At 50.9% G+C, this 16,568-nt stretch overlaps 1 protein-coding gene across 2 annotated transcripts; it reads right to left on the bottom strand.

The window, feature by feature from the left end:
* Positions 1 to 57: 57 nt before the first annotated feature.
* PLA2G6 (phospholipase A2 group VI) lies at positions 58 to 16,412 on the bottom strand. 2 transcript variants are annotated; one of them, XM_079304138.1, is made up of 16 exons: positions 16,000 to 16,412; positions 15,328 to 15,543; positions 13,984 to 14,164; positions 12,671 to 12,858; positions 11,424 to 11,520; positions 9,659 to 9,841; positions 9,448 to 9,556; positions 8,700 to 8,852; positions 7,101 to 7,191; positions 6,197 to 6,360; positions 5,545 to 5,695; positions 5,241 to 5,377; positions 4,476 to 4,630; positions 3,574 to 3,741; positions 2,440 to 2,513; positions 58 to 1,264 (listed from the first exon to the last, which is right to left on the bottom strand). In XM_079304138.1, exons 1-16 carry the CDS (start codon positions 16,206 to 16,208, stop codon positions 1,123 to 1,125), a joined length of 2,418 nt encoding a protein of 805 aa, XP_079160264.1. In that variant the 5' UTR covers positions 16,209 to 16,412; the 3' UTR covers positions 58 to 1,122. The 2 variants fall into 2 exon arrangements, with proteins under 2 accessions (XP_079160264.1, XP_079160265.1); XM_079304139.1 differs by lacking the exon at positions 8,700 to 8,852.
* Positions 16,413 to 16,568: the final 156 nt, after the last annotated feature.

Below are 16,568 nucleotides of genomic sequence, written 5' to 3'. Positions count from 1 at the left end.
AGGACCTCTCTGGGAATTCATAGGATGGAGAGAAAGACAAGACTACCATGGACTGCATGACATTGGAACCAAATGCAAATCCTTCTTTATTTTAGGACGTGTTAGTTTCTCACAGAAACAGGCAGCAGCCAGTCCATTCACTCAAAAGAAAATCATTAAAAAGTCAGTTTTTCAGGTTACTCTTTGAAACATCTCCAAATAGATACATAAATTACTTATAAATACACAAAAAGTACTGCAGAAACAAGTGGTGTAGCAATCACAGCAGAACTTCCAGTTGTAATAAAAAAGTAAATCCAAATTGTCACAGCGCTGGCTTCTTTGGTGGGAACCTCTCTACAAAGCCAAGGCTCTTTTCCCTTCCACTGAGCTTGCTGTGAGTAAAGACAGGCTTTCACAACTCAGCCCCTGAGCAAAGTGAAGCACAACAAATCAGTGGCACAATAAAGTCCTGGGTGGGGGAGGCTGCTCCCTCTCCAGGCACAGTGTTGCCAGCCCATCTCAGAGGGGAAAGAAGCTGTTGCAGAAGACAACTGTCTCAGGAAAGGCTTGCCCTTCTCCCAAGGCCAGCTGCAACTTTCTGCATCGTACCAACTGTAAAAAGTTTCAGTATTTCTTGCTCCCCTCCAAACTGGGTGTGTTGAGGGGAAAACAATCCCTTTTCCCATATTATGCACTCTGAAATACCTTGGGCCCAGTGGGCCAAGCAATCCCTGAAGCTTTATCAGGCCTAGGCCCATTCTGTGACATAGGAAGGTGCACGGTGCTTTGTCAGTAGAGGTACTGCACAGACAGGAGACATTCCAGCTGCTACAGCTCAAGACAAGTAGGTGAGGGCTCTGGATTCTGGGTCAGAGAGCAGGGTAGCAAAACCAAGCACAGCAGCAGAGATGGGGTTACAGCACAAAAATAACTGTCAGCATTTCACAGCTATCATACACGTCATACATTCTGTGTCTGGGAATACATGTGTATGTGCACTGTTGTCTATTCAATATTAACTCCTCCCAACTACCAGAAGTCTCTCCCCCACCTCAACACCTTGGCTTGAGGGCAAATCTGAGCCATTTCAGTGTCTGCAGCTCCCTGCCTCCAGAATGCAGAAAGGGAGCTGCAGGTCAGTCACCGGCAGAGATGCCGCACCAGCTGCTCCAGCTGCTCCCGCTGCTGGTAGATGTAGAGCTGGGTGTCCCAGAGAGCGTTCACCAGCACCGCGTCGTTCACCTCGTCCAGCATCACCTCTGTGTGCAGCTGGGGGCTGAGCCTGCAGCAGACAGACAGCATCATCAGCTGGGCAGACAGGGAGGTGAGCAGGCACCAGCCTGCCCAGCAGGAGACTTCCACCATCAGGGTGCTCGCTGGCCCTTGACCTGTCAGGCTTGTTGAGCAGAAGCCTCCCCCTTTGTTGGGCTGATGTGGCCAGAAATGTGTATTCTATCACCATCTGTTGAAGCCAGGTGGGGCAGTGATTCCTTATCTCTGTGGCACATACTATCTGCTAATGGGCCATCTTTAAGACTAGGTGAAGCATCTTTATCTTTTCCACAACCCATCCTCCCTCCAGGAAGATATCATCTGCCCATTGAGTCCCACTGTTTGACTGATAAAATCACATCATCTCACTGGGAGATGCTCTAGCCAGGGGGAGGAGCCAAGCCTTTCCTACCCAGATAAAATACTGAGATTTTGAAGAGCAAATTATTCCATCTTTCCACTGGATTCCAGAGGAAAGTTGAACCTTTCCACATCATCTGTGGACCTTCAAAGGAAAGCTACATTTTTCTACAGGAGCACTGCTTCAGATGAACCACATCTGTCACTGCAGGAGGACTGTAGCCACCATTTAATGGGACTGCTACCAACACCCTGACTGACAGGGTGTCAGATTGTATTCTGACTCTGTCAGGGTTGGGATTGTTCTTTGTAATACTGTATTTCTATTTTAATTTTCCTAGTAAAGAACTGTTATTCCTATTTCCCCTATCTTTGCTTGAGAGCCCCTTAATTTCAAAATTATAATAATAATTTGGAGGGAGGGGGTTTACATTCTCCATTTCAAAGAGAAGCTTCTGCCTTTATTGGCAGACACCTGTCCTTCAAACCAGGACACCCCTCTTTCAAGGCCCAGCCAGGTCTGAGCTATAGTGAAGCGACTGCAGCACACGAGGGCCAAGTCTAAAACAGGCAGTGCAGGGTGGGACAGGGCATGGGACAGGGCAGGATGCACATCCCAAAGGCCCGTGCAAGATAACAGCTCCCAAACCCCTTAACTAGCCCAGAGCAGGCGTGCTGGGTGCCTCAGCTCGTGGGGAGGGCCAGGGCACGCTCCATCCTGCCATCTGCAGGGGATGCCACTTGGCATGACGTGTGCCACAGCCAGGTCTGAGGCCAGAGGGATAAAAATAGGTCTGTGCAAGAGAGTGGGAAGGAAGCTCCTACCGGAAATACGCGACATCCGTCATCTCACACCAGGCCCTGGCACGATCCACAGCTGGGCCATCTGCGTCAGTGCACTGCGGGAGAAACAGGCTGCACTTACTGACACAGCCTGCCCTGCACCAGCCCCAGCTGCACAGGCACCACAGGGGAAACAAAAACCAGGAGCAAGGGCGTCCTGGATGGCACTCCTCGCCACCAAGAGCTGGGTGGCTTTTCTTTATTTTTAGTGCTCTTGATCCTTGGAACACAAGAGTTGCACTCTACAGACCCTTGACACATCAGCACAGAGTGGATTGCCTCAAGGAAACTCCCAGGATGATCTGAATGACAGTCTCCTTGGGATTTCACCTGTATCCATACTGTCCAAACCCTGCACAGCAGAGCCTGTGTTTACTTCAGGCTTACTGGGCTACCCTGGGACAGCTTCCCTGGGAGCCCTGAGATAAAAGACAGGAGAAGCAAAAGGACTCTGGGCATTTTCCCACTTCAGGAAGCTAAAATGGAGATAAAGCAACAGCAGTAAAATCACAGAACTTCAGTTCGGATCTTTCTGGCTTTCATCCTTTTAGTGTTTTCATGAACAAAATGTAATGATCTTCTTCCTGAAGCACACAAGTGCATATGCCAGCTACACATTCCTAACAACAGCTCTCAACTATTGTTTTAAATTAGTGACTCTCTCACTTCTCTAGTATTTACTAATTTCCCCAGTGGGAAAAATTGAGCTTTTCTAAAGAAAAATGAATTGCTGTTTTCTGAGGCATGATAAATTTTTTTTTTCTCAGGTTGCTCAGATGATAAACAATGCTTCCTGTGATACTTAGTTTCACAAACTCACACCTGCAATGTTCCTAAGAGTCACTGACCACCATCCTGTCCTTAGCTCCTTTCAGCTGCAGGAATATCCCTTGGGGATGAGTGTCCCTTTAGGGTGCTCAAAACCCCAAATAATCAGACATGTTTTCAGGCCTGCAGTGCTCCTGCAATTCATGTTACTCACTACATTCACGGTCGGAACAGTTCCAATGAAACAGAATTTACATCCAAAAGGAGGAAGCTGGAAACTGGAAACCTTTTCTCCCTCCCTGCAAGCAGCCCAGGGGTCTTCCACCATCCCCTCCTCCCAGTACTCACACAATCCACCACCATCTTGCCAAGCTCCCTGGCCCCAAAGACGGTCTTGGCCAGTTCCCAAGGGTTTGAGGGGCGGAAAACATCCACAGAGCTCACTGGGACCTGCGGGGGCTTCCCTGTTCCCAGGGACACCACCAACCCCAGCTTTCTCACCTCCTGCTGCCGACCCTGAGGACAAACAAAAATCTGTTTGCAATGGCCAACAATGAAAGTAAAGCATTTTTTCACAGCAGCTTCCTGGGGAAGCTCTGAAAGCCAAGGCAAAAGGCTCAGCAGCCTACTCTTCCCCCATCATCCCCCTGAGTACAGCCTGGTGAGACAGCTGTAACCCACAGACTTGCAAGAGCTGCACTGCTCTGTCCCTTCTCCCCTGACCACACCCAAACCCATGGGACCACTCTGGAGATGAGTCCTAGGATCAGATGACCATGACACAGTCCAACTCTTCAGCCATTTTGACAACACACCTCCACTTTCAGCTACAGGGAGCAATAGCTGCCACTGGTTATTCAACATTTTGAAGAACTAGCCACAACACAGAAGACATCCACTCTTCAGCCTGGAAGAGTACCTTACCCATGTCTTCCCCATTTATTTTTGGGCAGAAAAAGGCCCTGCAGAGCCATGTCAAAGGCCACGTACAACAATCAACTGAATCAACGTCTTTGAAAGAAGCAAGGAGAGGCTGATGAGACTGTCTCTCACACCCTTGTTAGAAGAGGTATCTCACCTGCCAGCCACTACTCCCAACACATACTCCCCTCCAAACTTTCCCTTTTAGGGTGCTGCACTGCTAACTTGTTTATCCACCAAGATGCATCCACCCTCATACTGCTTCTTCAAGAGAGGCTCAGTGGGGCCAAAACCCTCCAGTTACCAGTCAAGGCTAGGATTTCCCTCACCTTTTTGATCAGTGTCTTGTTGTACTCGTGGATGTCAGCCATGGCATCGAGGGTGGGGTTGTTGGCCAGCAGCCCTCCATCCAGGAACCGGCCAATGGGCCGGAAATAAGTGGGAGCTGCACCGCTGCAGCGGGCAGCACGCCACACCAGCTGCTCTGCAAGGCACAGACAGCAAAAGGCCTCTTGCAGCAACTCTGCTGTGCTGCAAGAAAAGCACCCCAGCTCTACCAGCACGAATCAGAATGGCTTGCAATCCCAGGAAACCCTGCTCTACGTGGTTGTGCCTCTTCATCCCAATAGCAGGGCCTCTGCGTGGATGCACAGGATGACTACAGGGCTTTAAAAGATGCTCTTGCCACTTTCTATGTATCCTGGGACAAATTCACTCTCTATCCATTTCCTGGCTGCTATTTTGATAGTGAACTAGTTTTGTGTGCCAGACAAGGCAGCAAGCTGGAGGGGGTTACATGGCTTCTCTGTGTTTTTCTGTGGGAGCCCAGGGAAAGATGCTGATTGTACACAGGACTCCTCTAGCAGACCCCTTTACTCATGAACCTCGCTAGCCAGACTCTGTTCCTGGCACAAGAGAAACCAAGGGAGGAGGAGAGAGGAGAAATGGGAACCATCACTACAGGATCTAGTTACAAGATAAGAGTGGGGATGAGCAATTGCTGATTTTCAGAGCAAGGAGGAAGAACATGAAATCTGTCTGAGGGATGAAACCTCCCCAACCAACCAGCTGGACTCCTGTGTACCATCATTTACCTTCTGGCTGAGTGAATGGCTGGAAAGATGCACTTGTCTTGTATTCAGTGGAGCGCTTTGTCTCTGGTACAGGGTAATTCCGGAAAAGGTGGAGCTCAGCTGGCTGCCGGTCACACAATGTCCCTGTCACCATAACCCTGAAGAATCAGATATGAGAGAGTAAGAGTAAAATGGGGAAAAAAAAAAACTTATGGTTTCAATAGTCCACACATCACACTCCTCCAGATCTGCTCTAAGGAGAGGCTGAGAGGTCAAGAGCACACATGGGACAGCATAAACCAGCACAGCCTGAGGCAGGACTTACTTGGGTTTTCGGACATCTGTCATTTTGGTGTTTTCCCCAAACTCCTTCTTCAAGAACTCATCCAGGGGCTCCGACTCGTAGGGCCGAGAGCCCCGGAACACCACGTCCTTCATGCGGAAGTACAGGCAGCGCATGTAGTCCATGGACTTCCCTGGGATGGGCAACAGTGTTGGCAGGAGCAGGCAGTGAGAGGAAAGGCAGGCAGAACATACAGCACATCAGAGCAAGGGTCTCCCAGGACAAGTGGGAGATGGGAAGCATCGCTCCCAATCCAATCCCCATCCCAAGCTGCTTGGTTCTCATCAGCATGACTGGGAAGGATTACAGAAGAGCAAGCTCAGAGCAGCCTCCCGTTACCAGAATGTATCAATCACTCTGCTCTAAGGTGCCTGTGGAGAGCACAGGAAGCACAGAACATTGAACTCTGCCACCATGCACTCCCCAAAACCCAGAAAGCTGCTCAAAGCCAGCTGACGTGAGAAGCAAGCATGAAGCCAGATAGAGGCTTTCCTTCATTAGGGAACATCCCTTCCCTCCTCTGGCAGGCAGAAAAGATCTGTTGTGACTAGAGAGGCAGCTCCCACCACACATCTGCTCCCCTGAGAGAACACTCAGGCTCACCAGAGTGAGAAGGGACCCATTATGTCCTTACCATGTACAATAGCCAAGGCCAAGATCCCTCCAGTGCTGGTCCCTGCAATCCAGTCAAAAATCTCACGAATGGGACGGCCTGCAGCCTTCTCAATAGCCAGGAGAAGCTGGATGAGCACAAGGCCACGGATGCCCCCTCCATCCAAGCACAGCAGCCGGTCCTGACTGGAGAGAGACAGACACAGATGACTGGGAGTTGTGGGACAGATTACAAATCACAGAACACTCCGTGGGAACATGGCCCTGGGGACAGGAAGCTATGCCAGTAAGAGGATTGCTGCACACAGTGTAATTGGTGAATAAATAAATCCAGCAGTGCCTTCTCAGGTGCAAATAAGATATCCAATAAGCCTTGTCAGTGCTGGTGGAACATCCTTTGCTCTTGCATAGCCATCTCTAACCTTTACACCAGAGAGAAAGTCACCAGTGAAAAACACATCCAAGTCCCTTACTACACAGTAATGGGTATTGTGTCATAAATAAAAAAAGCAGACCGACCTACATCCTACCAGCAGCACTTCAGTGCCAACTCCTCCTCCACTCCACATGTGGCAAGGTGCAAGCACTACCAAGACAGTGCAGAGGAGCTGAGCGAACATCAGGGCAGTGTGTTGAGATGGGGAAACCACAAAGCCAAAACATTCTTGGGTGCCCAATAGAACGGGGCAGGGACAGAGCAGGGTTTCACCTCCTGAGCTCAGGCTCCATTGCAGCTCCAGGCAGGACAGACAGGGGTCATTTATGGAAACAGACATTTCTCAAAAGATGCTGGAAAAACTGCAATGTTGATAGACACAAAATAATGCCAGCTCTAAGGATGCCATCTCCACGAATGCAGAAGGAGAGAATTCACACTCAGATTTCACCTTCAAGTTGCATAGGAGCAGCAGCTGCTCCTCACTTACTTTCTTCTAGCCTCACTGGGCATGTCCACAACATCTGGTGCCTTCAACAACTGCCCGAGTGTTGTGGAAACATACAGAAGGTCCTGGTACCCTAGAGGGCCATGAACATGCAAAAGGAAAAAAATAAATTAGAGATCACCAGTGTGGTAACTGATTTCCACCAGAAACAAAGAGAGAATATCCAGCTCCCTTCCCCATCAAATACAGATCTCTGCAGGAGACACAAGCCATCTTACCCACAGCAAACAGGTACCCCCCCAAATTTAACTCCTCACCAAAGGAGAGTAACACCACCCTTTATAACAGGCAGCTGTAGATGCACTGGAAAAGACAGGACTTGGAGCAGCAGATGATGTGCACGGTGGGTGAGAGAAGGCAGAGGCCAGCAGTGTGCTCACTATGCAGTTTATTGCAAGCTGTTAAGGTAAAACCTACATCTACTCTTCAAAGTAACCTAGGCAGGAGGACTGTGGGGACAGGGTGACTTGCCATTACCCCTCAGCTGATGTTCACCCAGGCCACCCTGGGTGTGGGCACCAATCCAGGCTAGGTGAGAAGCCAGCCTGTGAAACCAAAAGAAGAAAGAACAGGGGGAGAGAAGTTACATACTCCTGCCAGCACCCAGGCCAGAAGGTGGCTATGGACGACAAGGAATTGCAGTGAGGAGTTTCTTCGAGGGCTGCAGTCCATGATAGAAAAAGGTTTTGCTCTGTCACTGCATCAGACCTGAAACTGGACATGGGTTGCCTTCACCAGGCTGTGGTGAGAAGAAAGTCCTGGTGTCAGCAGCCACTGCAATTTTGGTGACACAGACACATTCCAGGATTGTCTTCTAGCCGAAGAGCCTTTGCAAAGAAAATCTCCAGCCTGAGATGGGAAGTGCTCTGCAAGCAGAAGTTAGCTGCTCGCATGCTCTTCTCATGACCCTCCAAGTCAACTCCCCTGCTGCCTAGGCCATAAGCTCTCTTGTTGCCTCTTCCTGAGCTCTGGGGCTCTCTGAAGGCAGAAAGCCTGTCACTTAGAATAAACCCACGGCCTTATTCACACAGTCTGGGCTTCATAGACCACAAGATTCAACACAACCATATGTCCCAAGGTAGACTTTTCCTATAACAAGCCCAATGATCAAGGTTGCTTATCCTCAGGCTTCACCCTTCCTCTCTCCCAGCCGCTGGCCTCCAGAATCTGAGTAAGTAACACTTCTAAATCTCCTTGTGCCCAGCACAGCACTGGGAGGTGCTCAAGGCAGACAAGCAAGCACCTTCCCCTCTACACATGACCCAGTGGATAAAGTACCTGCAGGCTAAGTGACCCCTCTTCCAGGGATATGAGGATATCAGTCTTTCTTTTTACAGAACTACATTGTGTCAGGTCTATAAAACAAATGTTTTGAGTACAAGAGTTTAGAATACACACTGAGGAAAAGAAGAGAAAAGAGATGGGATCCTGCAACAGATGAATGAGGACAGTCACCACAGAGTCACCAGATAGTGAGAGTTTTGACAGTTCCCAGAGCACGGCCCATCTGAAGAAGAGGTCTGAGACAGCACTGTGAAGCAAGAAGAGAGAAGAGCGAGGGAGGGCCAGGGAAGGCTTTACCTAAGCTGTTGAGGTTGCTCCGTGAGGAAGGTTGGCCTTCCAGGAAGGAGGCAGCAGATGGTGCCAGGCCTGGGGAGTCAGGGTTGGGTGGTGGGTGGCAGCGTTCGGTCCCTACAGTTTGCAGCAGGTCTAAGAGCACTTTCCGGTTCGCACCTTAGGTGACCAAGGGGGAGTTACAGATCAGAGAGAGAATCCGTGCACGTGCACACCATGGGGGAACGTGCTCTGCCCAACTCACAGCAGGCCTGACCCTCACAAAGCCTGGGGAGGACCTGGGGAAGGGCAAAACACGTCCCAGGTATCTCTCCCCAAACATCAGGCAGTGCTCTTGTGCACAGCAGGAGAATCCACTGCTGTGCAGCTTCAAGGGTGTGTGCCACACACTTCTTGCCCCTGAAGAATTGCTCGTCTGCCTGTGCCTGGGTGGTTCAGCAGTGCTACATCATCCTGTTGTGAGCCTGCAGTGCCTGACATGGGGACCCAAAAGAAGGGGAGTGCGTGCCAGCTTTTCCTCTTGCATCTCTGTGTCACAGAAGAGAAATTCATCAAGGGCTATTAATACAAAGTGTGTGCTAGGCTAAGCAAAGTAGGTGCCTACTATGCAAGCAACTAGAAGCTGGGAAAGCATGTTGGAGAAGCATCGCCCATGTACGGCTTGTTTTCACTTGTCCCCACGACACTGTTTTGGCCACCAAGGGGAGACAGGATGCTGGGCTCACCCTGTAAGGCTGCTGACATGCTCCCTCACCTTTGCTGCTCCTGGCTGCCAACAATCCCGGTGTCTCCCCAAAATCATTGGGGATCTCAACATCTCCTCCAAAGACGATGATTGCTTTGATCATATCCAGGTGGTCATGCTAGGGGACGAGAGAAAGCTCAGTCAAGAGCGGCTACATGATTTCCCAAATTTTCCCTTTACCAAAGCCATCTCCTCCCAGCAGGCTGTGCAGGGCGCTCACCTTCATGGCCAGGTGCAGCGGCGTGTTGCCGTGGCGGCCGCGGGCGTTGGTGTGGGCGCCGTGGGTCAGCAGCAGCATGGCGCAGTCCAGGCGGCCCCTCTGCACCGCGATGTGCAGCGCCATGTCGGCCGTGCCGCTGCTCGCGTTCACCTCGCTGCCGTACTCCAGCAGCAGCCGCGTCATCTGCGGGCAGCGCCAACAACAGACACGGCAGGCGTGAGGACAACCAGCTGGGCACTCCAACCATCCAGGGCTTATGGCAAGCAAAGCAGAGGAAGAGGAGGGAGCCTGGATACAGTGGCTGGCAGATGCCAGCTGAATTGTGCCAAGCACTGGGGTTTCTCTGTTGTTTTGGGTTGATGTGGCCAAAAATGTGTATTCTATCACCATCTGTTGAAGCTGGGTGGGGCAGAGATTCCTTATCTCTGTGGCACATACTATCTGCTAATGGACCATCTTTAAGACAAGGTGAAGCAATCATCTTTATCTTTTCCACAACCCATCCTCCTTCCAGGAAGATATCATCTCCTGCTGGCCCATCAAGTTCCACTCTAGGATTGATAAAATTACACATCCCACTGGGAGATGCTCCAGCCAAGAGGAAGAGCCAAGCCTTTCCTACTTAGATAAAAGGCTGAGATCTTGAACAGCAAGTTATCCATCTTGCCACTGGATTCCAGAGGAAAGCTGAACCTTTCCACATTATCTGTGGACCTTCAAAGGAAAGCTACACTTTTCTACAGGAGCACTGCTTCAGCTGAACCACATCTGCCACTGCAGGGGGACTGTAGCCACCATTTAATGGGACTGCGACCAACACCCTGTCTGACAGAGTGTCAGGTTGTATTCTGACTCTGTCAGGGTTGGGATTGTTCTTTGTAATACTGTATTTCTATGCCCAAGAGCCATTTAATTTCAAAATTATTATAATTTGGAGGAGGGGGGTTTACATTCTCCATTTCAAAGAGAAGCTTCTGCCTTTATTGGCAGACACCTGTCTTTTACCACAGAACTAGTGGGTGACTGCAGCCTCTGGATCCTTTGGGACTGATACACAACTATAATGAATGGCTGAGATTAATGGAGAAAAAATCAGTTCCTACTCAGGCCAGCATCCTTGCAGACTGAAAGGAAAAGTTTTGCCTTCTGAGCTTTTCTTTATAAGCCAAGCAAATTCGAGTCTGCTCTGAAACTCCACAGGATATTCCAAGAGGAATGGAATACTGCAAAAGGGAAAAGATCCCTGCAATAGCAATGCCCTCTGCCTGCAACAAGTGTAATTCAGTTGCTCCAGCATGGCATATCACTATCCTGCCCAGCCCTGGCAGGACATGGACTTTCCCCCACGTGCCACCACTCTGTGCCTACATCACACTTCCCCTGTAGTTTCTAAGGCATCCATCTGTGTGCTCCCTGGAAACTGGCAGGTAATGAGAAGAGAGCTCCCTCCAGGGGCAACTGTACTTCAGGGACAGTGCTGCAGTTTCTCCAACAAAAGGGAAAAGGGACAAGCTGGCAGATTCACAGCCATGGATGAAATACTAGGGATGAGCCCACCAGTTTATTTCACTGCAAGGCTCTGCTGCTCTATTCCCTGTGATAAACAGCACTGACTTGCACAGTGCAAAGAGAATCAAACACTGGGCTGCCAGCTGTGCTCTGACACTCCCAGGGCTCTGCACATGCACTTGGGAAGGGACAAGCTAGCCACAGAAGGAATTAACTGGGTGCTGAGTATCAGCACAGGCCCTCTTCATCTATTTACCTCTGCCTTCTTTGCCCAGTGCAGTGGAGTGGCATCATAGCGTGGGTCCTTGGAGCAAACCTGGCTGGCATCTGCCTCGAGAATGGCCTGAGCACACCTGGGAAAGACAGTGAAATTACAAGATGAGTGGCTGCTGTCTTGACTCAAGACCTCCACTTAATCACCACCTGCCTTCTGCCCAGAGGAAATCCAGGAAAGCCTACAGCAACACCAGCATCTCTGCAACACCTGCGAGTTCCTCAGCTGCACTTTTGTTTTGTTCTTCACAGAAAGTGTGGACACAACAGGAAGCATACAAGCCAAATGGTGTTGGGAGCAGGAGAATCTCTCCAATTACAAGTTGTGGGGAAACATCTGAGTGTTTCTCTAATACAGGAAATATGGCATTTCTGGAAACTCTCCAAAACTGAGAAGAGAAATTCTTCTCCTCTCTTTCCATGGAAACATGGAGATACAACAATAACAGTTAAATACTTGCTGAAATGAAGAATCTGTGTACTTCCCTATGAGAGAAAAACCACACCTGTTGAGAACAGACCAATGTCTGGTGCCTAGAAAACAGGGTAGGTAGACTTATGAAATTTGGTTATCTTTTCCACAACCACCAAAAAAATCCCGTATAAGAGATGGAGCCCCAGTGCAACCTCAGTGATCTATGCTCATTCTGGGCCTGTGAATGTGTGTCTGATATTGGAAGTACTTTCCAAAATGCTTAAAAATGCCTTGAAAGCCCTTTTTGTAGAGCTTGGACACTCTCCAAACATTAAGCATTATAAAGTATATACAAAAGGAATTGAGTTTCTCCAAAGAAACAGGGAGCAAATATTGTGCCTCTTTTGATTCAGTTCCAGAGTGTGTTATTAAGAGTCAAGAGTATCTCTGGCCTACCGGGGATAGGAAAAACTAGGAAATGAAAGCTTTTTAGGATCAGAGCACTCAAAGACAAAGGTACAGCAATTAATACTATCTAAGTATCTCTCAAGCATCTTCCTACAGCTCATTCTGAGAAAAAGCATTTCTCAAACATACCTTTTTAAATCTGTGCCTTTCTCCTGATGTCTAATACTGAAAATGGTATTAATTCAAGGACAAAAAGCTTTTATTCTGAAAGCATTTCTTTCTTTCCCATACCAGCACTTCCCTGTTCTTTTGCCAGTGACTACACACGAGACTTGTCCCAGTGAGCACTGCCCTGGGTAATGCTGAGCAAGTACACAAGTCCCCAGAGTGGAGGGGACACTCCATACCCCTTGTGGGAGAACTTCAGTGCTGTGTGGATGGGGTAGCCCAGCGTGCCCACGACGCTGCAGCTGGCACGGCACTTCAGCAGGGACCGAACCATGTCCTCCTTGCCCAGCTGGCACGCCAGGTGCAGAGCTGTCAGCCCTTCATGGCTCAGGTGGTTCAAGGTAGCAGTTGGGGTTCTGCCCAGGAGCTGGAAGGAGGAGATAGTAAATAAATAAATAGACAGACATGGAAGAGCACTGTCTCTTCTTGAGCTCTGAGCATAGACTCTGGACCACTGGTCCTCTCCATCCCTGCTCGCTGTAGATTGTACATCTGCTGACTGGTTTGTTGCAGAAAAGTATCCCACTGCCACACTGGAGAAACCCTGCAAGCCCTGATGCACACATGAGAAGTGGGAATTTAGTTTTTCTTTGGTTTAGCAAGGAATCAATACAGAAAACAAACATCAGACATGAGATAGATCAGACAAGAAGCCAAGTCAATGCCAGAGAAATAAAGAAGATGATATCCTTTTAATACACAGTTCCTAACTGCCCACTCCACAGCATGGCAAGCCCTGATCCTCATCCTACCTCACCAACCATTAGGAAACTCCAACACAGACTGGTAGGCAGAGGGAGAGCTGTCACAACAGGTATTAAGCAAACGTGGGGGTTGCAGTAATGGGGAGAGTCAGTCTCAGGCTCACACCAAGCCTTGGGGAGCTGACAGACCTCAGGAATCATGTGCAAGGCCACCCACACCTTACAAACCCCGTCACACTGCCCAGCACTTCTCAGCAATCAAGCACACCTACAACTTCAGACTGTCTCTGCCTTGAGGCTCTGGTCACTGTCCTCCCTGCAAGGCCACTCAGTTCAAAGAGCAAGTCCTACAGCTCAGGAGAGCCCAGGGCATCTCCAAACTGTCCTTCAGCCTGTGGGCAACACATGATCGCCTATGGCAGCCTCAACACACACTTCCCTACAGCAGCACTCTGCCCAAAACCAAACACCCTGCTTGAAGGAGAGAAGAAATGGACAGCAATGGGCCTGAGGAAGAGCAGGATGAAGACCTGATGCAAATAGCAGAGAAGCATTACAAGAGAAAACTTGCCTAACATCCTTGTTTGAGTGCTGGGTGGAATGTGCACTCTGAATATGGGAAACAGCACCAGTAAAGAGGGAATATGACAGGCTGAAATCAGGCTCAAGCAATAACTCAACAGAGGGAGCTGACTTTCTCTTCCCCTGCCTGAAGTTCCCATCTCTGTCACAGCACAGAGAAGACCCGTTCTAGTCCCGCTTCCTCCCAGACTGGGAGCCGCTCCCACCTCAATGACCTGGGGGTTGCTCCCTCGCACGGCGTAGTGGAAAGCGGTCTCGCCGTTCCTGTCGGTGATGTCCAGGCGCGCGTGGCACTCCAGCAGCTCCAGCAGGCACTCCATGTCCCCCCTGCGGCACGCCAGCTGCAGCGGGGTGCAGCCGTCCTCGCTGGCCGTGCTGTTCACACAGCTGCAAGACAGGGCTCAGCCTGAGGCCCAGGAATGGCCACGGGGAGGAGGAGGGCAGGCAGCTGCTCCAGGAGCTGACACACGGGTGCCCTCCACATCTGTCCCATCTGGGGTGAACCACGAGGTTCAGGAAAGCCCAGCCTCTTGCCAGGGAAGGGCCATCAAGCAGCCCTGCCCTGGACTCTCTCCCTGACATGCTGCTCCTTCTCCTGTCCTCCATATGGGATCAGCTCCCTCTGCCCAAAGGAAGACAGAAGACAGTTTACAGTCAGCAACCTGGTGATGGTGCTGCTGTTTGCCCTTCAGTCCCCTAAGTCATCACCAGTCTGCCCTATCCTTAGTAAAACTTGTGCTGGTTTTGGCTCAGGTAGAGTTAACTTTCTTCACTTGCTGGTGTGGGACTATGTTTTGGATTTGTGCTGAACACAGAGTTGACAATATAAAGATGTTTTTGTTATTGCTAAACAGGGTTTACATAGAGCCAAAGTGTTTTATGCTTTTCATACTGACCCACTGGTCATGAAACTGGAGATGCAGGGGAGGGAGGGAAGAAACACAGCCCTGACAGGTAACCCCAATTGACCAGAGGGATTTTCCAGCCCATATGACATCCTGCTTAATATGTAAAGTGCAGAGAGAAGGGGGAACATTTGGAGTGATTGTGCTTGTCAAAATGGGCCCCTGGAGGTGGCTGAACACCTGCTTGCCCATGGGAAGCAGTGATTCAATTGCTTGTTTCACTTTGCTTGTGTACACGGCTTTTGCTTTCCCTATCTTTATCTTAGCTCAGGTTTTCTACCTTTTGCCCTTTCAATTCTCCCCCTACTCCCTCTGGTGGGAGAGTGAGGAGTAGCTGCGTTGGGCTTGGCTGCTGGCTGGGGTTAAATCGCAGCAGAACGTTCCTGTGACTGTTTCCAGACAGTGCTACTGTACCTCCACTCTCATGGTTTACAAAGTGAGCAAAAACCCCCTCCAAAAATCTGCTCTGCAAGGGTTACAACAACCTAACCAGTGCCTGTAGCAGGACACTTCAACCCTTTACTTCAAACACCAGAGCTGCAGCCTCTGCAGCAGCAGGTTGAATGCCACCAATCAGCTTCCACAGCCAAGGAGGGATAGTCGAATACAGCCCAGCCTGCCCTCCCAAGACACCCTACTCCTTGCCTCACGATGTGGTTGTGCCGGAACATCTCCCGGCGGCCGAACTCCACGGCAATGTGCGCAGGGGACCAGCCGGGGTAGCTGCGGACGCAGTCACTGAGCTGCTGCAGCTCCTCCAGGGACAAGGGCTGGCACGAGCTCTCGTAGAAAGGGCGCAGCTGCCGGGCATATTGCTCAAAGTACACCAGGGCGTCTGCTTCGTTGTCCAGCTGGAAGAGTCTGGAAAGGAGTCAAGCACAGGGTTCATCCTGCTCAAAGGAATAACCCCAATCCCATGCGTCTGAGGGAAACGGCAGTGCTGGGAACTTTCCTTCTTCAATCATTGTCATCCTTGTTCAAGGGAAGCAGGGAGACTTCACTGAAGACAGCATCCCTGTTCCTGAACAATGTTACGTTTTGCTTAGAAGTATCATCTAGATGCTTCCAACAGGAACGAGCAGAAATGCATGTGGACCTATGGATACCCTGAACTGTATCACAGCTGCCTGTTGTCCCCATGTTTGGACCTTATCCTGTTTCCACGAGCTGTTTTGCACAGGCACGAGCCTTCCACCCCTCCCAGCCCACCTGCTGCTTCAACACAACACCCCACAGCCGCCGGGCAGCCCCGACACCAGCACTTTGGGGTCTGTGGCTCCGCACGCCAGCAGGGATGGCTAACGGTCTGTCACTCACCGGAACGCGACCTGCGGGCTCTGCGGGTTCACCAGCAAGCAGTCCCAGGAGCGAGAGAGGCTGTTCTTGTAGAGGGCCACCCTGCCCTCCTCCCGCAGGCAGGTGTGACCGGCGTACTCGGCGGCCGGCACCTCCTTCACGCGGTACGGGTTGGAGAATATCTGCGTGACGCTGTTGAAGGTGTCCAACAGCCTCCCAAAAAACTGCATTTTCCCAGAGCTTCAGGCAGCTTCCCCCTGCCCTTCCGCGCACGGTGTGACCGGAGCGACGCCGGGTGCCAGCCCGGGACCGGCAACGGGATGAGGCGAGATCCGGGGATGGCGCCCCGCAAAGCACCACGGGCCCCCAGCGCCCCCCGCGCACCGCCCCCCGCGCGCGCCCCCCGCCTCCCGCCATTCGCCGGCACCGCCCCCCGGGACGGGCCAATCAGCAGCGCCGCTTCCGGGGAGGGGCCACGGAGGGCGGGATTAACGCCGCGCCCGCCGCCTGCCGGGGGAGGAGGGCGGAAGAGCGGGAGGCGCCATCTTTGTGAGGGGAGGGGCGGCAGGGGTGCGGCCGCCCCTCTTAAA

The sequence above is a fragment of the Erithacus rubecula genome, assembly GCF_903797595.1.
Source record: "Erithacus rubecula genome assembly, chromosome: 4".
Classification (NCBI taxonomy): Eukaryota; Metazoa; Chordata; class Aves; order Passeriformes; family Muscicapidae; genus Erithacus; species Erithacus rubecula.
The sequence above is the reverse complement of the archived record's forward strand: the minus strand, read 5'-3'. Positions and strand labels throughout refer to the sequence as shown.

What these genes read in the sequence shown, in the direction of transcription:
- PLA2G6 (XM_079304138.1), bottom strand. Translation starts at nt 16,208, where the DNA reads ATGCAGTTTTTTGGGAGGCTGTTGGACACCTTCAACAGCGTCACGCAG. An exon ending in CTGAAGTTCTCCCACAAGGG is followed by an intron (nt 11,521 to 12,670) that starts GTATGGAGTGTC and finishes TGTCTTTCCCAG; the next exon opens with GTGTGCTCAGGCCATTCTCG. An exon ending in GGCCTTGGCTATTGTACATG is followed by an intron (nt 5,696 to 6,196) that starts GTAAGGACATAA and finishes TGCCCATCCCAG; the next exon opens with GGAAGTCCATGGACTACATG.